Below are 27,897 nucleotides of genomic sequence, written 5' to 3'. Positions count from 1 at the left end.
CCATGTGCTAGGCACATGACCTTTCACGGCGCCGTTAGGGAATTTGGACGAAGGTATCACTTTGTTCTCAAATTATAAGTTCATGTACGACATTGTTACTATTAAGAGTCTCGACACCATTTTGTCCGGTGCACAAGAGTTTAGGTATTAATGTTGCATTTTACTTTATAATATAGTCTTTAATTAGAGTGAAGGTTCATTTTAAAGTTATAGAGTAAAATTCTTTATTTAAGTCATTTTTCTGTCACATTTTCACATCTCTACCGTATATATTTTGGAACTTAATGTATAGATCACTCATGCAAAGTTTCATCTAATTTGATGTTTGTTAAGGTGAAAGTTGAAACATTACTCAATCACTAAATGAACTGGATTTGTTCAATCTAAACCATTCATGTATATCATGATTATGGAAGATCAAACAACTATCAAATTATATGAAATTTTACATGAGTGATCTATACATTATATTCTAAAATTTATACGGTGAAGATATGTAAATGTGACCGAAAAATGATTTAAATAAAGAATTTCACTTTGTAACTTCAAATTGAACATTCGCTTCGCTTTATATAGAGAATGCATATATAGGCCGGATCGAGAATAAACGTCCGTGAAATAGCTAAAATGCTGACGGAACACGTGTTAGCCATACAATTAAACACATTTTCATTTGGATCCCACCCCTATCTCCTCTTCTCATTTTATTGTCTATCTACCCAGATCCTCTCTCCTCTGTGTCTCAAACTCTCAATCTTAAACAAAAGCTTTTGATTCAAGATTAAATTTCTTGGTACTTATAATATGTCAAACAGAGTTGAGAAATATCTATCAAAATTGAAAACAAAATGGTTCCACAATAGTGACTAAATATTCGCAGCAAAATTGTTGCAACCAATTCAAATCGTACGGCCCTAAACAAAATCCAAACTTGAGAGAGAAACTCATTCAAAATTGACCCCCTTGCTTAACTCAAGACTTTGTGATCTCAGACCAACACTGTTACATGTTCCTCTCTCTCTCTCTCCAAAAACCGAATTACACAGTAAAAATGGGAACGGAAAAGTTTATGTCCGGTTTTAATCCCGTTTAGATTTAGAAAAACACATGGCAATTAGGAACTCCATGACTCTTTTCAACATCAATCTCCCATCTTTAGATTTTATTTTTTTCTAGTTAAATTTGGGGATTCCAATCACAAATCAAAAAAGGGAAAATTTATAACATTTGTAATAAGAAATTGAATCCTAAGGGAGATGGGTAAGGATCAAAGTCAATTCTAATCCAGTAATCTAATATGAATGAATGAGATAGAAATAAGGTAGGGAAAAAAAGCAAAAACAGAGCTTCTAAAGATCACTAATGTGTTTGTTCAGGGAACTAATTAATGATATAGAGGGGGAGTGATGGACGCATGAGCATCACATAATTAATCATGTAAAATGTCATCGTTCGTATAGATTAAGCATGGATCGTTCAGTCTGGGAAATTGAATGAAACTCTAAACTTTTAGTGTTAACAAATAATGAGGAGTTTGAGATTGATTATTAATTACTAAAATAAAACATAAATTACTATTTACATAATCGACTTCTTTTTACCAAACTAACCAAATTCACCAATGCACCACATAATTACAAGTTTGGTTCTATCATGCATTCTAATTCATCTGATTACATACTTTTAGACACCAATACAATTATAGCTTTAGGGGAATATCTAATCATACAAGATTTCTATTGACTTTTAGGCTGATTTAAGACCTCACCTAAATTGCATGCAATCAAGTTTAACAAGACATATAGTATAAATCAAACAAAATTACATTTAAGCACAAAATCTATGTTGGAGACATGCTTCACGGTGGCGTCACTCACCATGGGGTACATGTAAGTTTCCAGAATTTCCCACTTTAATTAACATAAACTGAACCTATTTATGGGCATGATTCGATTTGTGTCAATATGGATGATGAAGATAGCACTCAAATATAATCTTAGGGATTGCATTAAAGCACTAAATTCGTATGCACATATCTGAAAATTATCTAAGACCAAATAAAAGAAGAGTAGAACACAACAATAGAAATACAAACTTCAATAATTATAAGAACATAGATTCGGCATAGTTTCAAAAACATATCAAATACAATCTGAAAATTCTAAAACAAATACAAAACCAATACTTTCACATAAACAACAACTTACAATCTTCATAGACAAAGAATCGTAGATTAACACAAATAAACGAACTCATGGAGTTGAGTTGCGAGAATCACACGTTGTAGGAACCTTAGAGGTACGATTGCAATAGGTGAAACTTGGTGGAGATGATGATGGTTTTGGGGTGGACGGCTTAGCTGATTTGTGAGGGAAGTTTATTGTGGTGTTTTGATAGAGATTTGGCTTTTGAATGCTAAGGAGAAGTGATCATTTTTTTTGTATATCATGTGCTATTTATAGAAGAGTTTTGGCTCCTTAAATATTATAGCTTGAACTTTCTCTCCTAAATTTATTTCACTTATTTTTTTCATTGGTGGGTGCAATCTATTTTGATAAATTTCATTTTTTTTTCTCCTTTTTAGGTGTTTCATTCTTTTATCTCTTGCATTATCTCTTTTTATTCTCTTCATTTTTCTTTCTCCTCAATTTCTTTCACTTATTTTTGTCATTGGTGAGTGCAATATTCTTTGATAAATTCTTTCTTTTTCTCCTTTTTAGGTGTCTATTTCTCTCTCTCTTGCATTATCTTTTTTTACTCTTTTTCTTTTTCTCTCTTTTTTTCTTTCACTTATTTTTGTCATTGGTGGGTGCAATCTCCTTTATCAATTCATTATTCTTCCCATTTTTAGGTGTCTCTTTATTTCTTTATTTTCCTCATTTACTTGACTTTTCCTCTATTTTTTCCCTTCATTACACAATCTCATCTTTAAAAATCTGAAAATAATAAAAAACAAGAATAAAGACAAGATAATTCATATCAAAAGACCAAGTAAGTTACTATAAAAAGAGAGTAAAATTAGGAAAGTTACGGAATAAGCGTTTTAGTTCAAGTAGGACTTTCCTAAATAGTACGTTTCCCAGTCTAAAAATGACACCTAATACAAATAGGATTCTCAAATTATCACAAATGTTATAGAAATGTCAATTAATGAAGACTCATAATTTAACTAGGTTTCCTAGTTACACAAGGAATCCTACTCTAAATATGACTCTCGACAATTTATGTGTTTTTCAACATGTTTTAGGACCAAAATGCAACCAATGCCACCATAGACTCCTAACTCGACGAAATGACTAAATACTACAACAATAATAGCTAAGCAAAGTACAACTGGAAGTAAAACATGTTAAAAACGTCGCACAAAGTGCTTATATCAGGGAGAGAGTAAAAGCTTCTTATAATCCAGTAGAATCGATTATCCTCTTTCAATCTCGGTTGCCATGTATGAGTTTAAGGATCGAGTGTTTTACTTGGTGCATGTTTATGAGTTTAGAAAGAGATATGAGTGGACATAGGAGCAAAAGAAAGTTGACCCACGAGAAAATAAAATTGATGCTCTGCAGACACGTGTCCCGTCTGCACTTTTGTTAAGTAACGGGCGTCCGCCTCAAATCCTCTATCTATATATATAGTCCTTATTCAAAGTGAAGTTTCAATTGTAGCACACTTTTGGGTCAATTTGTTTTCCACCATTAGCGATTCAATATTTATGCTATTTAAGATCATCTATACAAAATTTCATCCAATTCAGACATCGTTAAAGTATTAAAATTAGATAAAATTAATGGACGAATTAAAATTGTTCAACGTGAACTGTTCGTGTTAATCTCAATTTTGAAAGTTCAAACTATTGTTAAATTGGATAAAACTTTGTAGAGATAATCTTGAATAACATACCTAAATATTTAATTACTTATAGTGAAAAAATTTAACCGAAAAGTGCGCCAAAATTGGAATCTCACTGTGTAATTTCAGAGTGAACGTTTACTCTGGATATGGACTATATATATATATATATATATATATATATATATATACACACAACCCTTCTTGGCTGCGAAGGGTATGCACCACTGTTTTTGTGTGGATTTCCATTTTTATACCACTTTTCGATCAAATTTCCTCATTTTCACCGTCTAGTATCTAGATAATATTGTGTATATCATCTGTTTAAATTTTCAGCAAATTTGGTAATCGCTAAAGCCCTCAAAATTCGACCGAAAAATAATTTAAAAATGAAAATCCGCACCAAAATCATTGGTGGGGACCTCCTTATTTGAGAATATATATATATATATATATATATATATATATATATATATATATATGAAAACCGCACGTGCGTTTACGTAAATATTTTTGGTTCCAATGCAAGAAATAGTAAAAGTTGGGCAAGTAAACTTGTTTCTACTTAAGCCATTGGATAATAAGTTAATAACTATGCAAATGTGGGTACAAACCTCCAGCTGCACACATTGATCATTTGGGTAAAAGGCGCATGGCAACGGGCAACAGGCAGCAGGCAATGAGAAGTGCATGAAAATCTGATTAATTAGGGTCACAAAAGTCTACCATTTGAAATATGATCTATGGTCAATTAGACATGTCATGATCATGCGCGTATATATGATCGCTATGCTGATTTGGGACCAAGTAGGATATGCAATGGGACCATTTATAACTTTATTTAACCGGCCATATCAAGATTTGAGTAAAAAATGAAATGAGATTCCAAATGATTTTAGACGTTTTTGATTTTGTGGTTTGAATGCATTAAAAAAGTCTAGCCTAGTAGGCTCCCAATTTTCAGTGACCACAATATATATCACAATCCATAGTCTTTTTTTCATTTCGCTCATTATATTATAATATTACAAAATAAATATAAAATCACAAATTTTGCATAATAAAAGAGCATGTGGCGCACATGAGCGCCATGCTTTATTGTAACTGAGTTCATCGATCTAAACGGATTTTACGTATTGTAAATTTATTAAGACAATGCTTAAGAGCATGAACACAGAACCTAGCCTAAGTTCCATACTAAATAATAAGAGGTCTTGTTTGAGTTCAAACTCATCCATCATTTTTTAAGCTTTTCTTCTCTATTATTAATTTGTTTCAGTTAGTTATATGTTTAGACGTCCATCTTTGCGATCTAATTACTTCATTCCAAAGGGTTTTGAGTTTGGATTTCTTGACTTTTGGTTCTTATCACCATTCCATTTTACAATCTATTTGTTCTGTTTTCTCGCATGACAACATGTTAGGTTAGAGATTTTGTAGGTCATAACTTATAAGCAGCGCATAACAAGAAAAAATTACTCATGAGTTTACACATACATATAGGTTTTGCATCAAGATGCAGTGAATGAGTAAACCCATGAATATGCATTACATAGGATTTGTCCATGGTAAACCCATGAATAGAATTTTCCCATTATATATATATCTCTCTCATTTGCTTGAAAATAAAGCGATGCAAAGCTGAGTCGGACCACCATTTCAGGCGCAACTTTCCCGATAATATGTTCCCCTTTGCTGCTTTGCAAATCTGCCTGAGGTCGATCACTATAATAAATTTAAAACCCTACTGTTCCCTTTTTCTTTATTCTTCTCCTCTCCCCCATGTTATTGTCCATGGTCGGTCGTACGTGTTACTTCTCCATTTGTCCAGCCAATATCCCCAACGAATCTTAACCATGAAAATGAAACTAACCTCACCGTCTTTGGAATTATCCCGATGGATCTGCAACCCTACATATGTACGTAAGTAAAGAAATGAAGAAGAAGATGAAAGCTACCTGAACCCAGAAAAAGGAAAAGTCATATAAACCCTTTACACCCTTATATAAATCATCTCAAGACATTCATCATAACCCAACATTCAAATTTTCAACGAGCTAGCTTGATTCTTCAGTATGGCCAGATACTACAACGACGGCTACTATTCTTACTGGGATTACTTCTCCATCCCTCTCCATCTTTGCTTCTTCATCTCCATCCTCTTCTTCATCTTGGGCTTCACCTGGTACATAAACTACGAGTCCATGTTCGAGGACATGATGGCTCAGGTCAAGCTCTTCCTCATGATCGTCCCCCTTATTCTCCTACTCGTCGTCCACTTCTTGTCAGGTGGCATGTCGTTTCTAGTGCCGTTGCCGGAGCAGGACTCTCTGCACAGAGCCGGAGGATCTCCTTGGGGCGTTGGATTAGTGCTTGTGTTCCTTTTGTTCATGATTTCTTACCAGTCTTCTTTCCATGAACGTTGGTTTCCCTTATACAGTAAGTAGACTGAGGTGAATAGGATCGAATTGCGGTGTTTGTGTAATATTATTCTCACTTATAGCTCTTTATGAAACTATGAATAGGCCAAATGGGTAATCTTTATGTAACGGGAATTTCTGTAATAGTGATTAAGAGAGTAGGCTTTTCTCTGTTCTTTTAGGCATACAAGACTAGTTACTTAACTACAGAGCCGCTTCTGTTTCGGGATTCTTAATTTCTATATATATGATCGATATATGTACGTTTTAACAGCGTACTTCTGTTTATGCATGTGTATCAGTGTATGTTTCTGTAAATACAAATCGATGTATATATGGTTCTTTCTTGCAGTATGATCGATTTAGGAACTCTTTCCAAGTCCCGTCAAATCCATTATTGCTTCATAACTTTTGCTAATTAATCACACTACTAATTTACTTTGCTTTACCTCAACTGAGTGATTAATATCAATGAAGAAAGTGAAGAAGCGATCAATTAAGGTCCGGCTCCTCTATTTCACACGCCATTAAAATTGTTAGGGAAATGAAAGTAGAAAATTTGTTCCAGTCGATCTTTTCCATCAATACAGTCTTAGAGCTTTGGTCTTTTTCTTTTTGTGGGTCTTTCATTCTTTTGGTCCTTCTCTATGATGATCTCATAGTAGACAGGAGTTTATATATGTGGCATCTTTGTATGGTTCAGAAAGTGCGCTTAATCCATGGATAATACGATAATGTAACTTATGGTGCATGGTGTTCCTAATCCTTACGCAAGCAGAAGTAGGCTTGTGTATAATCAGATATGAGATCAAATGAGAGTATCATGTTTTGGATCCATTTCTCAAAACGTTTAGCTTTGTTTGGAAATAGCCATGTGGTTCCAACTAAAGATTGCCAACATAATAAGAGGCATACCGGCCAGAATCAAAAACTGTAGCGAAGGAATTGCAAGACAGCTAGAGCTCCCCAAACGAAGTGGAACTTTCGTTGTCTACTTGCATGTCCACTTCTGTTTTAGGAGTACTTGCTAGAGTGACATATTGTCAAGTAATGTAAATGCCGATTTAAATGCGGAGGTTGGGTAAGACATTTCTACAAATTAGAACCACTCATAAAATTGTACGCAATTCTCATTGAATTCAAACTAGAGGTGTGGAATTTCATCTCAAATCCGATAGCAATAGAACCCGACCGAGTGCATAATCATAATGAACTGAATTTTCAGCGAGGCTAGTCCATACTATTTCAATTCATTTAAACTCATAAAAAGTAAGTAAATATAGTTTGAGCATGACTAGATCGCCCCTCCTCTTCTCCTAAAGAAGAAAGTGCAAGAGTACTCGTACGCTAGCAAATCATACTTTTAAGCAGTAACCTCCATATGTCACTTGAAAAAAGAATAAGATGATTCATTAGGGACTAAGTAAAGCTATATAATATACTTGACTGACTTGAGCACAATATCAAGTGCTGCTCTCAACACGTGTCAGAGGTGTCAGCAGCACGTGACTTTTGGCCACCAAAAGCAGGCCCACGAGAGCAGTACTGATGGTCAGGCCCCAACCCAAAGGTCCCTAAAACTTGTTACCAAACTCTATTAGCTTGCTGACTGCATCAATGAAAAGAGAATGATTTTCTGTTTCCAGAAGTTCTATAGTTATCCGAATATTGAAATTCTGGAGTTTTCTACTACTGCCTAGTTTTCCTAGCAGAAGCATCAAGCTGACGTTGAAAATTGACGAAGTTAATATTTGAGAAAATTAACCATGCATGATAATTTCCTGCCAATTTGAGAAAATTAACCAGGCTGTAATGGCCACTGTGTCCGATCTGCTACAACAGCCTCTAGCTCTAGCTACTATGTGAAAGTTTAAATACTGACTATATAACACCATTACACCAAGTTGAAGTATAATGGTAATAGGAATTATATAATATCTCAACTTCTTAGATAGAAGCAAACATTATGATATTCATACTTGCACTCAGAACAGAAAGACATTAAACTAGAAAAGAAGGCCAAGGAAAGAAGGCTGATAAGATATGAGAAAGAGAAGCAGTACTAGAACAAAGGCCACACCCCAAGGTGATCCCCCGGCTTTGTGGATAGCTCCCGGCTCAGACCCTGGAATCCCAATGTTGACCTGGCTGCCTGTGGAGAGCCAATGAACCACGATCACTAAAAGCAAAGGTGAAATCACTAGTAAGCGTTGCAGCAGCTCGGACACAGTGGCCATTACAGCGTCGTAAACAACATAACCTGCAAATACACAAATGAGCGCTGTAGTAGCAAGTAGGAGCCAGTTCTCCGTGAGATTGGAAAGGATATAACTTGATCTGGGAGCTGAAGCCATAAGGAACTGGTCTTAGTGCTGGGAGAGGTGAAGTTTGTGTGGGTGTGTATGATTGAAAAAATGCACAAGTAAATGGCCATATAAATGTCCCTCAGTTTGTTTTTAAGTTTGTGGGCTTGGCATATGGTACTAGGCAGCAGATAAATAATTGAGACTGTAGTTTTGCAACTTTTGTCCCATTCGCCAGTTTATAACAGAGAATAATTGCCAACCTAGTTGGATTGTAACCCTTCTCTCAAATCGACTGAGATACCCTATTCATAAATTTAACCCTACTCACTTCATAACTTAATATGATAATGCATAGAGGTGTCAGCGTCAAGAAACTTTTGGTGGGGAGCCAGTGGGATGCTTCACATGCCAGAAAATTGAAATGACCACATGGTATTAATCTACATACAGCAAAGTATCAAAAATGCACTATCAGATTCACCTAAAGCTGGTTCATTAGCAGCAGTGAATGACACATGTTAGGCAACCTGACAATGTCAAATTTATCAGAATCCATCATGACAGAAATAAACTAACGAGCAACTTTGTGCTCAAGAGGTACTGTGAACTACAAAAATGTATTGATAGTTCTCTGGGGGTAGATGATAGTGTGAAACTGGGGGATAAAATAAGCAAGAAGCATATTCTAAGATTTGCAAATCTCATTAGGCCTCATATCCCAGTTCATCATGAAATATCTATAATGAATATATATTTATGTATTCCGCCTAAAGGGAAGTTATCCATAACTCATAAGCTAAGCAATGGCAGGACTATATGATACGGATGGAAAAGAGAGTCACTTCAAGAGTTCAACTTCCATACAACAATAGCCATCAATGGAAACGAAAACACTAAGGAGAAGTGATTATCGAATATAAGGACATCTGATAGGCTAGAGTGAAGGCAATGCAATAAAAATTTATAAGGTATGAGAAAGGACATACTAGCACAATGCCCATTGGATGGGAATCACTAGAAGCCAGAGGAAAATTACCAGCACATGTTGCAGAAGCTTAGATGCTGTCAGAGTATCATAGTAGTACAAAATAGCTAAGAATCAGATAGCCATTGGGACTGAAACACAAAGAAGACAAAGTCATCATTCAACTCAAGTCATCTGCTACAATCAATATAACTGAGGGAGGCATGACAAACATACTTGTCCATGATGCTGTACAGGAGAATACATGCAACTTGTTGATGAAGAACTAGTACATGATTTTTGTGCAATAAGATTACTGTGACCTTCCATTACTTCTACCTAGCTTTAATGGTAACTGAGAGTTTAGACTCTGGAGACTTAATCCGCTAGAAGCAAAATCTTTGGTTAGTTGGAAGACAGGAAACATACTTACGGATTTCCAAAGGTCATTTCTTCCACTTTGCAGGCCCTGCATCCATAATCATTTGCAAAATCAAGATCCATATAAATGTACTCCTAATTGAAGTTTACATGGCCATCTGGCTAAATATAAGTTTAGATGTCCAACCTGAAGCTCCCATTTTCCAGGCTCTTTCCATACATTGCTCGAAGGAGAAATGATACAGCACCAAATTCATACGTTACTCCATTGAGCTTCTGACATCCGAATGTCAAATTTAGATGCTCTCTTAGTTTTATTATTTGTTACTTTCTAGAACAGTAGGGGTTACTCAGCTTTTAAACTATCTCCATAAAGACTACTACCCACCTCCACCCAACTGCACACAGGATCCTTTACCACACCCTTCTGATTCATGGACACTCGCATATCAGCAGCTTCACTCCAACAATTAGAGACGGATAATACATTAGCTGCAAGTACATAGTTAGCTCCAAGGTTAGACTCTGATATAAGGACTTTCCTGAAGTTATCATCTAAAGTAAAAACTACGTTGTGGTTCCTACAGGCACCCAAGAAACTCCGTAGTATAACTGAATTAGGATCCAGTGGCATAATTTTGATAATCCCATAATCTTCTTCAATCAGACCAGCTCTTCCAAGAAAATCTACTAAGCATCCTTACTGTTCCATTGTTGGTTCAATTATATGTTCTCACTATCTGATTGAAAAACTGTCAACCCTCATTAAGGGGGCGCAAATGGCTACAGGCTGACAAGATGGCAGAAAATGCCATGCTGTCCGGTACCAGTCCAGCTTGTTCCTGCAAGCAAACAACAAGGTAGCATTGTTTCCGACTGTGATCAACCAGACCACAAATCATAATAGTCCAACACTGCAAATTCATCATCGAATTAAATACACGGAAGGCTTTATCAACATGCCCACGCTTACAATACATCTCGATCAAGGCAGTGCCTAAACCCTAAACCCATCCATCTCAAAGGGATGGACTACAATGTAGCAATGTATCAACTTCCCTATGCTAATATTGTTTGGACAGGTACGAGTAGAAAGCAAGCTTACCAAAGTAACCGAGTTTGGTTTCTCATCAGCTAGCTTCATCTCTCGAAACAACCTCAACGCTTCCAACGGGCAGTTGCTGCAAACACACACAAGAAAAACAACATTCATAACAATGTACTAGGCTTTAGCTTCATTTCTGTAAAAATTCCTAACTTACATGTAATGCAAACAAGAACAAAAGCTTGACACTTTCATACCAAGCAACATATCCAGCAATCAAAGAGCTCCAAGAAACCACATCCCTCACAGGCATTTCATCAAACACCTTCCTCGCAACCACAACAGGGTAAGTAAAGTTGTGACTTTTAAGCCCAACTCTGTTCAGCTCAACGAAAAATCTAACCTTTTTAATCGGAACCGAGCTCTTTGCATAAACCCTAATCATCAAATTCCAAGCAAGAAACCGGAGGAGAAATCGGTAAATAACCAAACACCAATTTAGCCAACTCAGTTGAAATCGAGGTTGGTAGGTTTATATAACAGTAACAAATTCGGGGTTTTATGATTTGGTTATCTTGAGGAGATGAGCGGCTGAATTTGATCGGTGAATTAGGGTTTGAATTTGGCGGGAAACCATTGGGAGAAAGCTTCAAATGTGAAAAGGGTTTATATCAATTCCCAGAGTATTTCTGATATTTTAATCTGCAGTATGGAGCAAGTAGCAAAACGGCGTCGTATTGAAGAAGGAGGAGAAGAGTCAAAGCCTTTGTTTATAAACGCTCAGCTTCACTGTTCTGAAGTATCAGAAACAATGAAAGCTTCAGAGTCTGGGGCTTCGATGGCGTCTAGCAACAAAGAGGAGAAGAAGAAGAAGGTTACAAAGCCTCAATTCGTTCCGGCTAAAGATGATAGCAAGCCTGTGCTTCAAGACCCAGTAAAGTTTATACTCTTTTTTATCTCTGTAAATGTTAAAGGTTTGATTTTTAGGGTTTTGGGTTTTGATTTGTGAATTGGGTTTTGTGATAGATTTTGAGGTCGGATCCGATTGAGACTGAGGAAGCTGTGCTGAGGTTGCCTCCATTTTCGCTACGCTCAGGTCATCAGGAAGCTTGACATCACAGTGGGGTGAAATGCTATTACTTTTACTGCAGTTATTGGTTTTACTAGTTGAACGTCCAATGCCTTCAATGGGATTATGTGGCTCAAGATTTGATATTTTTAATGCAATGTGATTTTCATTTGTGGGCAATCTTTAGAGGGCATTGAATTAGTTTATGTGTAAGTTGATGAAAGTTGCAATGAAGGTCTGAGTTTTATCTGGAATCATGTGAAAACACATAGTTTGCTCAAATCATATAACTACTTTTGAGGATTCTGTGTAATGGAGGCTGGTGAATATCCAGCTGAGCAAGACTCAATTGCTTTCTTTGTGCATTTCAAGCAATGATTTAATTATCCGTTAAAAGAGCTTAGGACTTGATATGCCATAATGCTGTGAATATCTCTTGCTGTCATCTAGTTTAAGGTGCTAGATTAGTGAGTGCAGTGAGTTTCCTCCTATTTAGATTTGGTCTTTTTTTCAAGGGATTCTTGCCGGTTATTGTTTAAACTTAGGTGTTTGTAGGTGTTGCTTGTTAGTATTGCTTTTGCAGCTACTTCCTAGTACTCTTGGGAACTACGATGTAGGCAAACACTTGATGAGAAATCGTGAATTCCCTAGTGTTGAAGCTTGTATTTTGAACTTCTTGGAAGCTCGTTAGGTGGAAATCAACAAGTCTATAATTAGCAACACCAGGCCAGGACCCTCGCTGAATGTGGATATAGCCAAACTCAGCAATGTTGGAGTTGCAGCTGGAGGTGTTAATAAAAGTAGCAAGCATAGTGTTGAATTATAGGTACCTATAGGAACTCTTTGAGTTGTTGGGGTTTGTTACCAGTTAACCAAAATGTTGGCTTCTAATTTAGTCTCAAGTTGTCTTTGAGCTTCAGTATGTATTCCACCTCTTGGTTGAAGTGCACTCATTTCTATGATCTGATCAACTGAAAGTGGGAAGACTTATATCCTAGAGTTGCAGGTGTGCTTGCTGACAGTTAATGATTTTGGCCGGCATGGTGACTGGTCTAGCTTGCAGCATACAACACAATGAACACATCTACTGAGTACTTCAGCTGGTGTTGATCAGGATTCTAGAGATTGTATTAGACCCGTGTTACTTACCTTCCTTGTTCGGATCTTGCAGATACCTGGCTCAAAATCTTCCTGGGCTTAACTAGCAGCTAAATTACATTTTTTAGCTTGTTTGGATGTAGCTCAATTCTTACCATGTTCCTGAATCTTGGTAAACTAACTAAGCATTTGGACGATTATTTTCAGTTTGATACGCAATCTCAGTAGATAGAAGTGGTACTTGACTCAGTAAAACACAGATAGCAAAATCTTGAGGGTTTGCCAAACCCAGTATTTGGAAACTTGATGGGATGAAGGAGAGATAGTAATAGTGCAAGTGACTTGTCTGAACATTGGGAATGCTTGGACGATCAGGGAAAGTGTATGTATACTCCCAATGCTGATATGCAATTCAGGATTCTGGTGTTGTTGTTATCAAGACGACCAACTCCTTTCGACAGCATTCAAGCAGAGAAGGTGGCCGATTGAGTCCAATTATCAGTGCCAATGCAGCGATGGCGTATGAATTTGGAAAATGCGACTTCACCTCTCAATTATAACACCAAACCTCACTTATGCATGAGATACAAGACTGGCCAACAGATCCACAATCACAACCACATCTCTGTTCATCTCTCTCACTTCTTGTGTGCAAAGAAATGAATGTGTCCCCTGAGGTTCATTTTGATTTTTCTTGTCTGCCACGCTTGCCGGTTTCTTCTTGTTGCAGAACATCTCATCGGAACATGACTCTGAAAACTGCATGCAGTCTACTTGTCTTCATGAACCTGATGTATCATCATCCTCCTCCTTTCAATCCAAGGTTACATCTACAGTGAAATCGGATTTTAAGTTGGAATATAGGAGTCATCGCAGCACCGCCTAGGCGAAACCAAAGCCAACTTGATATCCTCTTGCTTAATTACTCATCTGAATCAAGTAGGGGTGAGAATCACAAAACGGGGAATTAATCTCAAGACCCTAAAATTCACCTCTGGAAAAACATAAAAAACATAAGACACCAGATGCAGAGTCCTCCTCGGGAAGGAGCTCGATAGTAACTATAGCGAGTGGTTCCAATTTCCTACTGAAGAAAGGAAACAGCAAGTAATCCAATCTTAAACTACCACGGACGGTCGTGGAAGGATTAGCAAAACGATCAGCAAAAGATCCTCATATTATGGGATTTGGACGCAACTCTTCATTTTCAAATGACTAATGCACCCTCCCATAGACTATTATGTCTGTACCCAGTAACACAGTTCTCATGCTCTAATTACACCAACATACATAGATGATACCTGAGTTGAAACAAAACGTCGCTGATATGGACTTTTGATGTTTGAGTTTGTAGTTAGAGGGTCTAATATATTTGACAATTAGATCTCTGCATAATACACATTTTATGATTCTTCTCTCAAGTCTAACGTATGCAACCATTAATTTAACATAAACTAAAGCCATAATAATCATATCGTCTCACATAATACAAACATGTAATCGTAGAGAAGTACGGCCGTTCAATGTTATCCGAGAAGTGCGATCTTTTAACTTAAACCTAAAACTTTTTGTTAAAAGAAAAAGTTGAGCATGTCAATTTGTGATGTTTTGAATCCACAATTTGAGGATACGATACATTACATAATTAGATCGTCCTACAACATAAACCACGAAAATTTAGATTCATTAACGTAAACATGATTTTTTAAATAAAAAGTTAATTATGTTGACTTACGATTTCTAAATTTTCTATGACGAAAATTAAACGCATTAAAAATAATTACATCGTTACTAGTACTAACCAACGATTCACCCTAAGATATGACGAATCCACCAGTCAGATAACCGCCATGCATGTGAACCAACACAAAACTCATGCACAAAATCACACCAATCAAACTGAAGAACACTGAGAAGGAACATTGAAAATCACTATAGAGAAAAATCACATCATAAATTCATAATTACATAACACTTAGAAAAATATCTCTAGTAGAACTACTGTAGAAGAAAGTTCAAAATATCACTAAAAAGCAAAGAGAAGAGGGTAGATGAGCCCCCCTTCCTAAATAACCAAAAGAAAATGAGATTGAAGAATTGGCCACTTGTCACCCCCACCACAACACCACACGGTCCACACCTTCTCTCTCTGTCTCTCTCTCTATTTTCCCGCATCCTCTTAACCCTAACCCCCAAATTTCCCAAATCTCCCACCACACAAACCCTAATTTCTCCCCCAATCGAACCCCAATCCGGCTCAATTGACCTCCGATTCGACGGATTCCATGAGAATAGAATGATCAGCACCGTCGCAATTCTTTTTATGGGTTTGAGCAATGCCGGAGCTTCGCAAAGGTGTCCGCCGCGGTCGTGCTAGGGTAGCTCACAAGCCGTCGGACTCTCCGCCGCCGCCGCCGCCGTCGAGGAGGACGCGTGCCGCTGTCGCGAGGGAGGCAGCTGTGGTGAGGCCGAGGACGAGGTCGGCCGTTAAGAAGTTGAAGGAGGAGGAGGAGGAGGAGCTGCCGGAGCCGGAGAAGGAGGTTGAGAAGGCGCCTGTGATTGTGATTTCGGAGAAGGAGGACTCCGATTCGGAGCCTGAAAAGGAAGAAGAAGAAGAACAAGCAGAAGAGGAAGAAGAAGAAGAAGAAGAGGAGGAGGCAGAAAAGGCAGCGATGGCTGACGATAGTGGCGGCCTGAGTGCTAATAAGGCTGCCGGACAAGAAGAAGAGGGCAGTACAGCGCCGTTTCCCGAAAAGGTATCCGTAAATTTTCGCCTTTTATTTTGTGTTTTTATGATGCATGTAGAATTTGATTTGTTTAGGTTATGGATTGCTGTACATTTATCTATTGATGCTTTCGGTTACGGAAATTGGTGTTTGAATTTATCAAAATAAAGGGAAAGAGATCATCTTTCAGTTTGTAATGTTTATTTGACTAATTTAGGTTCAAGTGGGCGGATCGCCGCAATATAAGGTGGAAAGGAAGCTGGGGAAAGGTGGTTTCGGTCAGGTGTTTGTTGGTCGTCGCGTTACAGGGGGGGTTGATCGGACAAGTGGTCCTGGTGCTATAGAGGTAAGTTTGATTTTTGCAAATTAGTTGTGTGCTTATATCATTTCCTTTGGAGATGTGTTTTTGATTTGTTTTTGCATATATCAGGTAGCACTGAAATTCGAGCACAGAAATAGTAAAGGCTGCAGCTATGGTCCTCCATATGAGTGGCAAGTTTACAAGTGAGTGTTTTCTTTCTCTTGAATTTTTTTTTTGGCATTTTTTTACTGCCACTGTTACATCTACGTGCAAATATGCAGTTACATATATCTTCACCAACATTGATTGTTACCTTTTTGTTTCACAGCACTCTTGGTGGTAGTCATGGAGTTCCCAGAGTACATTATAAAGGAAAGCAAGGGGACTATTATGTTATGGTATGATCGACTCGCCTATCTTCTGATTTAAAAATTGTTCTATCTTCTGTATGGACTTTCACTTACTGTTTCTATTTCTTATGTTGAAGTTTCTAATTTCTGTGGTTGCAGGTTATGGACATGCTGGGACCCAGTTTATGGGATGTATGGAATACTTCAGGGCAAGCGTGAGAACATTTTCCTGGATGTTCTATTATCACGATTATTGTTCACCCGTTTGCTGTTATTATAATATCTTGACCCATATCCACTCAAATATGAAATTTAGGATTGAGCTGAAAAACTTGTTTTGAACTCTCTGAAGCTTGCATGGAGAGGCTTTGCTGCTGTAAAGCTCTAGAAACCTGCATTCAGGGCATGCTTTTTTGGATGATCTTCCATTTTTTCGTTAGCGGGAATGTGTAATGATGATGGTGGTTTTACTGCCTTTTGGAGGATAGGATGCACATGCACATTTGGCTAGTGTTTACTTCTTTGCCTAGTCATGTTCTTTTCCACTTTATGAAGTTATTCTAGGCACGTTCTTACTAGCTGCATGGTTTTGTTTTTCAATATACTGCAATTTAGGACCTGTTCAATTATGCACATTGTCGCCTTATCTTTGTGTTCGTGTTAGCATAGGAGTTTAGGGTAATTTTATATGCATGATTGGTTTCAACCATTGTACATGCGAATGTTTCATTATTGTGCTCAGGTGCTATGCTGCATGAAACCAGTTACAATATTTCTGATCATGTTTGAATGTAATCAGGATGTCTGCAGAAATGGTAGCTTGTATAGCGGTTGAGTCATTATCAATTCTGGAGAAGATGCACTGTAGAGGGTATGTCAATATAGTCTCAGTTCATTTCAGCCTTTCTAGTATTGGTCTAAATTTTTGTCTATTAACGGCTTACCTTTTAAATTCTCCCTATTCACGTTTGGTTTTATCAGGTATGTGCATGGAGATGTAAAGCCAGAGAATTTTTTGCTTGGTCAGCCATCTACCGCTCAAGAGAAGAAGTTGTATCTTGTTGATCTTGGACTAGGTGAGCAAAATTTTTTTCAGCCTCTTCTGTCTACTTATAAAATCTACTTGCACACCTCAATGGTTTCTATTTTCACTTGATCTTGCAGCAACGAAGTGGAAAGATAGCTCAAGTGGGCTTCATGTTGATTATGATCAACGTCCTGATATGTTTAGGTAAGCTTATACCTGCCATTCCTGGTTTGTGGATTGCAATTGTAACCTCTCATCCTGAGCCCTAAATCTTTATTTTCTCCGTCTCATTTCCAGAGGAACTGTTCGGTATGCTAGTGTTCATGCTCACCTGGGAAGAACTGCTAGCAGACGAGATGACCTCGAATCACTTGCCTATACACTTATCTTTCTCCATCGAGGAAGGTTGCCATGGCAGGGCTATCAGGTATACAATATTCTAGTATTTGAGTCTTAGAAGTAATCTTAATTGCGTTAGCTAAACTATTTTTGCTCCTGTTTCAGGGTGATAACAAATCTTTTCTAGTTTGTAAAAAGAAGATGGCAACATCACCGGAAATGCTATGTTGTTTCTGCCCCGCAGCCCTTAGGCAATTTCTTGAGATTGTAGTGAACATGAAGTTTGATGAAGAGCCTAACTATTCAAAATTAATATCTCTGTTTGAGGGATTGATAGGCACAAATCCTGCTGTTAGGCCATTAAAAATTGATGGTGCTCAGAAGGTCAGTATGATGGAATATATAATCATAAATCAAATTTTTATGGGCTTCTTATCTTGTTTACAAATGCTTGCAGATCATTAGCCAGGTTGGTCAGAAACGGGGCAGATTGAATATTGAGGAAGATGATGATGGGCAGCCAAGGAAGAAGGTTCGGCTAGGGGTACCCGCTACACAATGGATATCAATTTACAATGCTCGGATGCCTATGAAACAGAGGTAGAATTCATTTTACATTGTACAATGTTTTCATTTTCCTTAAACTGATGGATATGCATTTAAAGTTTTGTACAAGAGTACCTGATCAGCCGTTTCGTACCTTCTGCTAAATAATTAGGTATCACTACAACGTCGCTGATGCAAGGTTGGCGCAACATGTGGAGAGAGGAATTGCAGACGGTCTGCTTATAAGTTGTGTGTCTTCGTGTTCTAATCTTTGGGCACTTATTATGGATGCTGGAACTGGTTTCTCAAACCAAGTTTATGAGCTTTCTCCCTTTTTCTTGCACAAGGTTGATCTCTTTGCATGTATATACTTGTACAAGATACTTTGCTCTTTAAGAAACTCTAGTTCGTTTTTGCAAATATCTGAGTCAGATTTGTTGTTGGGATTACAGGAATGGATCATGGAACAGTGGGAGAAGAATTATTACATTAGTTCCATTGCTGGTGCTAACAATGGGAGTTCCCTTGTGGTGATGTCTAAAGGTATGCTCTCTATTAAACAGCCTAATGATGAAAGTGCATGAACTATGCGGACATGTTTTTTGTAATGTTAGATTTCCTTTCTGACGACCTGACAACTGACTAATTTGGCATTCACATCAGTTCAATTCATTTTCAGCCACTAGATAATGGGACTCTAATCTAATTGTGCAGGAACCCAGTATACTCAACAGTCCTACAAGGTGAGTGATTCTTTCCCGTTCAAGTGGATAAACAAAAAGTGGAGGGAAGGTTTTCACGTGACTTCAATGGCAACTGCTGGGAGCCGGTGGGGTGTTGTTATGTCCCGGAATGCGGGCTTCAGTGATCAGGTGCCTATACTAATCTTTTTACAAGTTCTCAATAGGAATGTTAAATTGATCACACTCTCGGGCGGGGCATAAGTAATAAACATTGGGTTATAGAACTTCTGATAAAAAAGAGAGATCTTCATAAGGTATCTAGAGGTCAGAAATTTATTGTGGTCTCTATTACTACAACTGAAATTAAATTTAGTGATAGGTTGAGTTTGAGCAGAAATAGTTAAATTTAGTCTTACGTCTTCCTGTTTGACCCTTTTTTCCTACAAGTGAAGTTGGACTATAGCAAAGAGATGTTCTACTTTTTAAGTAATTAACACACTAGTGTTGTGTCCTCTCTCATTTGTCAATTGTTGCTTATCTTAGGTGGTGGAGCTGGATTTTCTCTATCCTAGTGAAGGCATCCACAGACGTTGGGACAATGGTTTCCGGATCACATCCACAGCTGCAACCTGGGACCAAGCGGCTCTTATATTGAGTGTTCCCAAGCGCAAACCTGGTGACGAAACACAGGAGACCCTGCGTACATCACAATTTCCTAGCACACATGTCAAGGTATAAATTTTGCAACCTAGATAATGCAGTTTCTGAAAGTGTACGACTTCCATACTTGTTTAATTTTTGAACACCTGTACATCATTGATTTCTGACCGAGTTGATCTTTGTCTTATGCACAGGAAAAATGGGCAAAGAATCTGTATCTTGCATGTTTGTGTTATGGACGCACTGTGTCTTAAACTCCGCTCAATTGCATGGTGTTTGCAAGTCAGGAATGCTCAGATGATGTTCAATGTAATTTCTTTTGGTCATTTGAGTCAATATTGTCTGTTAAGGAAAATTTGTTGTAGGAGAGGAGTTAGCTGCAGCAGCGCAGCAGAACTGAGTCGGTGGCTGACTCTGTTGTACCATAAGTGTAAGCCTTATTACTGGCTCTTTTTATTTTGAGATCACTCGCCAGTAATTATTAGTAAACTACATTATGCAGTGTAGTGCCATTTCATCAGTTTGCTTTTCTCACAATCGTGCAAAGATGTAATATTGCTAATAATGGCCATAATGTCACAGATTTGTTGCAAGTCATTTGCTGTTTTCTCACAATAGCTTAGATCACGGCTGATTGGAAGTAGGGAACTACAAATGTGCAGATTACGCCATTCCCCCCCCCCCCCCCAGAATCAAACTTTACCAGCTTAGAATTTGCATGATTCGCATGTTAAAATGAAATGCCTCATCACGTAGTGCTCGACTTCAACTTTGATTAGAGGTTCTCTCTGTATGGGGACAGATGCAAGCAGCCGGAGTCTTTTGGATAATCTCGTATTTGACTTCACCGAGCCACTGCCAAAAAATTTCGTCCCTCAAATTCTCACATCGTTAAAATGCTATGCTAACTGGCTGAACCGGGTATAGTCCCAGCAAGTGAAGTTCATTTTAGTGTACACTGCACTATCGATCAATATGCCACTTCACAAATCAGTCAACTAGACTGGCATACCATTGTGATATGAAGCACCACCAGATCCGACGTAAATTTTGCCAATAACATATTAGAAAAGACCAGTCGAGGTCAAAAATCGTTACTTTTTGAAGGAAAATCATAGGATTTTATATATCGTTACTTAAAATCAAAAAATGAAGCTGGGAAGCAAATAAAAAGTAGTATATATCTGGGGTCTAAAATGAATTTTGAGAATATGCAGGGACCAATGGAAAAGATAGCGGTGTGGATTATTGAGAGATATGGTATCAGAAACCAGAAACTTTTCTCCCTCCAAATCAATGTCCACGTAGTTCGTTTCACTCTGTACATAACATACATCACTTGCAGGGAACACAACACAGATAGAAAAAGAGAGAAGATGGCTTCCTCTTCTTCTTCTCATCTCTCAGCCATACCCCAACGCCTGCCGAAGTCTTCACCAGGCCACTGTGAGTAGTTTTTTCTCTGAACTAAAATACACATCTCCTTTCGGTTTCAGATACTCTTATCTGGTTTTCTGTTTATCTCAGTGGCATGTATATATGAAAGCATGAATAGGGTACCGTATGAATTCAGCTTGGCACCAAAAAGATAGATGAGATTGAGAGGCAAATGATTGGATTCATATATGCTTTTTCCAATTTTAACGAGTGAACATTTGGCTCTTAACTTCAAGAGAATATGCAATACATGACTGTTGTGATATCAGATTCATTCCTTGGCTGATTAGTTGGTGAAAGGCAATGGTTAATGACTTTCATTTGTATGTCTTAAATTTGGCAGTCAACTCAAAGTCAGTTGGGTTTCATGTAAGATCCAATCTTGAAAACGAGAGTAGCAGTCCAGGGGAGTCAGACAATTCATCTAAACCATCAAAGGTATTGATCCTTTTCTGTTGAAGTATCTTCTTGGTTATAAGAGATATAAATAGTTTCCTAAAAAACATGGCATGAAAGAAGGAAGATGTGTTGGCGAGATGATTATTGCTTATTTGCTTTTATGTAACCTGATGCCGGTTGTTTGACAAGTCCTAAATCGCCTGCTAAAACGTAATTCATGTTCTTATTGACACATTGCTTTGATCGAATACCTTCTTTTTTATGGACTTTCTGAAAAGTTTACTCTATCTGTGTCTTGAATCAATGGGTTAAGTAATTTTCTTTCAATACAAGAGTCTCTTTCTCATGAGTCCAATGTTGTAAATGTGCATTAAATTTGGTTGAATATCTTTGATACTGTTCAGTTAAAAGGGCTTTTAGATGGACAACGACTTGCTCCTGGTTTGTTTATTGGTGGGATATCTCTTTGTAATGTTAGTTTGAGGTGTATAATTGGTGTTACTGGCTTTCAAATAAATTACTGTATATAGCTTGATTGACAGTTGGGATCCCAGGTCTTAATCTCTCGACGATTGTGTCTCACATGTATATGCTCAACTGCTGCTTTGATAAGCAATTCTCCAAAGGCAGTTGCACTGGATGGAAAAGACAGACCACCTGGATGCCGGAATTGTGGGGGAAGTGGAGCTGTTCTTTGTAAGTATAAATGTCTTTTTTTTTTGTTATCCATGATTGGAAATGGTCTAGATTTCGTTATTGAGATTTTTCTCTATAAATTCTTCTCAGAGATTATATTTATCTCCTAATATTCATGTGACCAGACTAACCGTGCATCCACTCCTGGGGTATTACGTTTTTAGCTGGATATGTGTGTGCAGATAGGTTGTGCATAGATTACATTGGTTCAAAGGGTTCAGCCTTTAAGCGAACTTTGAGTTTTTCTTTGGCCACAATCATCTCATATATGAGTTGCTCTTTATTTTATTTTATTTTATTTTTAATATAGGTTCCTGGTTTTCTTTAGCGATTATCTTTATGTAAGTGGTTATGGTTAACACTGAAATAATTCAGATGCTTTAGATTTAGGCTCATAGTTTGTACTTTGGCTTGTTTGGGAAGGAATAGTGCTTCTTCTTCTCCTTCTGTTAGTTATTATAACTTGAAGGTATCTAGACATAGATACGTTGACAGTTCATAGGTGATGCTACATGTAGTATTACTTCGTCAATGAGATGCTCATTTGATTTTCATTTAGGTGATATGTGCGGAGGTACTGGAAAATGGAAAGCTCTGAATCGAAAACGAGCTAAAGATGTTTATGAGTTTACAGAATGTCCAAATTGTTATGGTAAGCAGCTCTCATCCATGCTCATAGTTCTGTTCTTGCCCCATTTTTTCCTTGAAAGAAAACTTCCATACTCGATTATGGTCTGTGGCATTCCCAAAAGTTGAACCAAGCAAAGATAATGAAATTCAGCATAAAACATAGCGTATAGTTGTGACTTGGGTGCTTTTTTCTCCCACATCAACATTCTATTGTGTAGACTTTTGCTTCCTACTACGTACTATGGATAATCATTATATTTTGATGAGTGATTGGTTGTTTTTGTGGTCAGGTCGGGGAAAACTCGTATGTCCTGTATGCTTAGGGACTGGTGTACCAAACAACAAAGGTCTTCTCAGGCGGCCTGATGCTAAGCAGCTACTTGAGAAGATGTACAATGGTCGGCTGCTTCCAAACTCTTAACAGAGCCAATATAACACCGGCGAGTGGTCAGAAGAGTTCCTTTTTACGGCAATGTGATCATTAGTTTTTTAGTTCACACTTTAAGATACAATGTTAATCAATTAAATTAGATTGGTTAAGAAGGCAGATTATGTATAGCTAGCTGTAACTTTCACAATACAGTCATGAGTACAATGTCATAAAACCAGTAACAAAAAGTCAGAATGAACCCAGATTGCTTACAGCACATTCCAGCCTAAAATTGGAGGTGACACACTCATAAAATGTTTTAGATCAGCCCTAATAGGATTTTGCGGGGTGCTGGGATCACAAAACAATGACGGCCGCAGGATTTGAGATAAAAAAGAATTTTCCTCTTTCTGGATGAGCTATGTCTATGCAACTTTTAAGATTTATGACTTTGTTATTACAAAGCTTTGGGAATGTGGTCAGTGCTAAAACGGTTACTTGCAGCAAAGGTTATAGATAGGATCAGTAGGATGCCTTGGGTTGAGCCTCTTCAGAATAGCAAACAGACCCATGGAGTATAACTTCTTTTAGCAGTATGGATACTGCTTAGACGTATGAGAAACGGTAAAACACTAATTTTTGTTGATACTGAAGAAAGCGGATACCATTATGTTGTCTACGAACTCATCAAGGCCACAATAACTTCTGAAAGACTATAAAAAGCAGTCTGGTGCCAGTTTCTTTCCTTATTAATCCAAGGCATACATCTGCAACACAAGCTACTTAAAAACAAGCAGTTTGGGACTCGATCTAACTCACTTGGAAATCGAGATGTACTGCTGAATCAGGGCTGACTGTTTGGAAGCTTGACGAGTACATTGTGCTCTGGTTTGTGGTCGCATTCAAAGTCGAGATGAACAAATGCTCGCTCCACTTCTGGAAGCTTCTCGAGTTTTATCTGGAGGGTCTCTCCAATGGCATGTGCTTCTTTTAAGGGCAAATCTTCTGGGAGTTCAATGTCAACCTGTTTGAACAAAGTAATTATTTTCAAAATGATTGCATTTTTTAGGACAGAACACATATTAAAAAGTTTAATTCCATAACATCACACTATATCATGGTATACTAACTAAATCATTTGTAATCTGACTAACCTCCACAAAATAAAGAACACCAAATGTGTAAGCACGAACTGTGTCAATGCGCTTCACTTTAGGGTGCCTTATGACAACATATGTCAACATTTGTAGGAATTCAGGAGGGGCTGATTGTCCCACCAGCGAAACTGCGAGTTTGAAACCACTGTTAGTCTAGTTGAAGTAGAAATACAATCAACATCTTTAGAATTCATATAAATAAGATGTAACAATATCATTCTGCACGCTCTAAAACAAGAATCAAGATCCTATGAAGTTAACTGTGTGAAACTTGAAGTTATGTTTGTAGTATCAGCATTGCCATCTCTCAACTTACAATCTGCAAGTCTTACTAAAAACAAAATGCAGTAAAGAGAAGCTAGAAATTTTACCTGCATTTTCCATTACAGTTTTAGACCAATTTATGATCGTATACAGAGCAAGGATAATAGCACCAGAAGGATCAATCCACCAATAATACTTATCAGCAAGTACAGCAGCAGCTAATCCAACGACATTTGTCACCACATCAAAATAGTGATCCTGGTCATTGGCATTAAAAGATGTCATACAATTTGGAAAAAGATAGAACATAACCCCTTACAGAAAACAGAATGGAAGAAGAATTAACCTCTGCATAGGCACGGACAATCTTATTTCCTGAGGTTCTGCAATAGAGCCACAGTGCAAGTTTTACCGCAGTGGCAAACAACATGATTCCATACAACCATGCCAATTGATCTGAGGTCAGCTGTTCAGTGGGATCAGCTGTAACTAATTGTTCTAGGGCCTGGATCAATATCTGAAACCCTGTAAGGATGGGAAGCATAAAATTAAAGTCCGAGGTTTTTGATGTCTAAAACATAATCTGGCTTAATCATACTTTGAACTTTACCTTCCAATAAATGGTTGAAAATGAAATAGAAAAGGAAGGCAACAGAGTACATTTTCTGAAAGACTAAATTGCATACAGGTGTCTTTATTCCACAATTTGTTATTTTGAGATATACATCATGAACACTGGAAACAGATGGCTAGAATGTTCAATTAATTTTTTTTATATTCTTATGTGCATAGCATAGTATCATTGAGGAGAGAAAAAGGATCAAAATCTTTGTTTTCCTTGTTCTCTGGCACCAAGATATTTAACATGAGTGTTTTAAGTCTACTCTAGTCATCAGTATTATCATTAGAAATTATTTCATGAAAATCCTAAAATATGTCTGCACGAAGAAAATATTACAGCAGCTCTCTATAATTCTCTGGTTTGAGCCAGATTAGCCACTAACTTTTCTACCCATGGCACTGTTGCAATTGTTTGCTGACTATGGCGAAGAAATGTATAATAAGGCAGAAGTTGGGTTTCCTTAACCATACTTATCAATCAACAATAAAGGAGAACCTATTCATCACAAAATAAGAAATATAGGCCAAAACATGATATAAGATGAATATTAGTGACAATGAAGTTTACACTGCCAATTTGATATCATATCAAGGGCAGGAAAGACTGCAATGACATACCAAGTGTAGCCATGACAGCAGCAAAGATGATTATGCCAACAGGCTGAACCCTCAATTTTCCAATAGGATAGTGGTATATATTAACGTTCTTCATTGCCAGGTGAGTAAACCAGAGTATGCCACCCGCCATGAGATCTAATAACGAATCCAGTGTTGAAGCAGCAATGGCTATGGACCCACTTTTTACAGTAGCATAAATCTGTACATTCCAAAAATCATATAAGAATGTACGAACATATGTGAGTTAACTACTATATTAAATCATTCTAACTCGAAAAGCTTCCTAAATCATATCCGCTGTTGAAACAAAATTAAAGTGACAATACCTTAAGGACCAAGAGAATTATATTTGCAAAGTTGGAGATCTTCATTGCTCTTTCATGTTGTAATTGTTCTGCAAGATCTTCCTCATCAATGCAGTCAGAGGAGACTACAGCGTCAACTTCCTCAAAAGATTTGAGGGTTGCAAACTGTTTTTCATAGTATTCCTTCTCTCCTGCAATTAAACAGAAGCCAAATTAATACACAAAATAGCCCAAATGGAAATTTCAAGGCTACTTAATTGCACATCAGTTTAATTGCAGAGAAATCCACGAAAAAGTTTAACAAAAGACCGGGATAACGAATTTAACACCATACACCAAACCTTCTATATGGTTCCTCAGAAAATGAAAGAAGACACAAAAAAAATTGCTGTAATCATAAATGACGAAGGCAAAACAATTCACACTTTGGAAATAGCTTCTTTGCACAAATTTTTTATCCCCCAAAACCATTTTGTGTCCAAAAGTGCCCATGAACAGGGGCATAGCCATCCTTAAAGTGAATGTTCATTTTGTCAAAATCCTTCGCATATTCTGGGCCCTAATCAGATACAGCACCCAAGTTGAAGAGTGTTTGTTTGAAGAGAAATAAGATAATCATTGAATTCCATCAGAAACCAAACTACCTTCATAAGATGAAAAAGAATCCAAACTTTATTCACAGATCCAAAGTATTTCTCTTCCACAATCACCAAGCACTTAAATTTATTTTTGTCACTTGTCACTAAGCACTTAACATGTATACCTTTTCTTCATTCCTCAGAAAATGAAACAAAGGCAAACACTTTACCACAGCATCATAAACATTCTTCTTACACATTTCCCATGTTTTATCAAACAGCATAATCATCACCTAAGCACACCACACATAAAATCACAAACACCAAAAACTAAATCTTCCATTTGATCCAAAAATTTCATCAGAAAATCACAAGCACATATTTTCTATACCATGCAGTACAGCCCTTTTCTTTGGTTCCTCCATAAATCAAACAAAGACAAAATCTTCATCAACATAAAATCTCCATCTCATAATCACAAACAGTTCTACGAAACAAACCAACCTTCGTTTAATCCCGAGGTACGTGAGCAGTTGATCACGTCCGGTGACTCGGGGTCAAGACCAGCTCGGACTTTGTTCGGCAGCCTCGATACGAAGTCGTTTATGAGGGAGTTGTACGAGTTTCTCCGACGGAGCCGCCAACTACATCCCTCTCTTCCCAACAGCGACACCTTCTGACCGGAATCCGACTTGTCCTCCATTTCCGACCACCCAACAAGGAAATGTGTATGACGCACGAACGACGCACTCTAAAAATCTGTGTCTCTAAGAAGTAGCAAATCTTGAGGACAGAAGAGTTACAACTACAAACTGAATTAATTTGGCACCAAGTATATCCCACTATCTTCTCGGCTCTGTCCGAATGAGAAAACAAAGGCAAACGACACGTAAAGACCTTTCTATACTTTGTCGCCTACTCATTTATTATTGTGACTCCATTTTCTCATTTACTATAAATTTTGTAGAGAGAACATGGTATTAAGAGCTGATAATTGCGAGAAAAAAAATAAAATATAAAGGATTTGGAGTCGTGAGCTCATTATTGAGAAATTCTTA

The 27,897-nt window shown here is 37.5% G+C and overlaps 5 protein-coding genes and 1 pseudogene across 6 annotated transcripts; 4 read left to right on the top strand and 2 right to left on the bottom strand.

Moving 5' to 3' along the window:
* Window positions 1-5,867: 5,867 nt before the first annotated feature.
* LOC126788488 (uncharacterized) lies at window positions 5,868-6,607 on the top strand. Its single transcript, XM_050514482.1, has one exon. It carries the CDS (start codon window positions 5,925-5,927, stop codon window positions 6,294-6,296), a length of 372 nt encoding a protein of 123 aa, XP_050370439.1. The 5' UTR covers window positions 5,868-5,924; the 3' UTR covers window positions 6,297-6,607.
* Window positions 6,608-9,762: 3,155 nt separating this feature from the next.
* Window positions 9,763-11,602, bottom strand: LOC126788317 (pentatricopeptide repeat-containing protein At3g16610-like; annotated as a pseudogene).
* LOC126788318 (uncharacterized) lies at window positions 11,416-12,397 on the top strand. Its single transcript, XM_050514294.1, has 2 exons — window positions 11,416-11,899; window positions 11,992-12,397. Exons 1-2 carry the CDS (start codon window positions 11,675-11,677, stop codon window positions 12,076-12,078), a joined length of 312 nt encoding a protein of 103 aa, XP_050370251.1. The 5' UTR covers window positions 11,416-11,674; the 3' UTR covers window positions 12,079-12,397.
* A 2,833-nt stretch (window positions 12,398-15,230) lies between these two features.
* LOC126786121 (casein kinase 1-like protein HD16) lies at window positions 15,231-20,357 on the top strand. Its single transcript, XM_050511839.1, has 16 exons — window positions 15,231-15,888; window positions 16,076-16,204; window positions 16,289-16,362; window positions 16,488-16,557; window positions 16,669-16,724; window positions 17,309-17,380; window positions 17,491-17,585; window positions 17,674-17,740; window positions 17,834-17,963; window positions 18,041-18,259; window positions 18,333-18,475; window positions 18,594-18,768; window positions 18,874-18,964; window positions 19,136-19,293; window positions 19,648-19,836; window positions 19,959-20,357. The coding sequence occupies exons 1-16, from the start codon at window positions 15,469-15,471 to the stop codon at window positions 20,016-20,018; spliced, it is 2,148 nt and encodes a 715-aa protein (XP_050367796.1). The 5' UTR covers window positions 15,231-15,468; the 3' UTR covers window positions 20,019-20,357.
* Window positions 20,358-21,070: 713 nt separating this feature from the next.
* On the top strand, window positions 21,071-23,573 carry LOC126788574 (protein PHOTOSYSTEM I ASSEMBLY 2, chloroplastic). Of its 2 annotated transcripts, XM_050514575.1 has the most exons (5): window positions 21,071-21,210; window positions 21,545-21,639; window positions 22,155-22,296; window positions 22,856-22,948; window positions 23,217-23,573. In XM_050514575.1, the coding sequence occupies exons 1-5, from the start codon at window positions 21,141-21,143 to the stop codon at window positions 23,345-23,347; spliced, it is 531 nt and encodes a 176-aa protein (XP_050370532.1). In that variant the 5' UTR covers window positions 21,071-21,140; the 3' UTR covers window positions 23,348-23,573. The 2 variants fall into 2 exon arrangements, with proteins under 2 accessions (XP_050370532.1, XP_050370533.1); XM_050514576.1 differs by lacking the exon at window positions 22,856-22,948.
* Window positions 23,574-23,999: 426 nt separating this feature from the next.
* LOC126786164 (metal tolerance protein 4-like) lies at window positions 24,000-27,710 on the bottom strand. Its single transcript, XM_050511905.1, has 7 exons — window positions 27,344-27,710; window positions 26,283-26,452; window positions 25,957-26,155; window positions 25,064-25,242; window positions 24,825-24,975; window positions 24,451-24,581; window positions 24,000-24,320 (listed from the first exon to the last, which is right to left on the bottom strand). Exons 1-7 carry the CDS (start codon window positions 27,540-27,542, stop codon window positions 24,141-24,143), a joined length of 1,209 nt encoding a protein of 402 aa, XP_050367862.1. The 5' UTR covers window positions 27,543-27,710; the 3' UTR covers window positions 24,000-24,140.
* Between the last annotated feature and the right edge of the window lie 187 nt (window positions 27,711-27,897).

Source organism: Argentina anserina, chromosome 3, assembly GCF_933775445.1.
Source record: "Argentina anserina chromosome 3, drPotAnse1.1, whole genome shotgun sequence".
Taxonomy (NCBI): Eukaryota; Viridiplantae; Streptophyta; class Magnoliopsida; order Rosales; family Rosaceae; genus Argentina; species Argentina anserina.
Note: the sequence above shows the minus strand (reverse complement) of the source record. Positions and strands in the feature narration are given on the sequence as shown.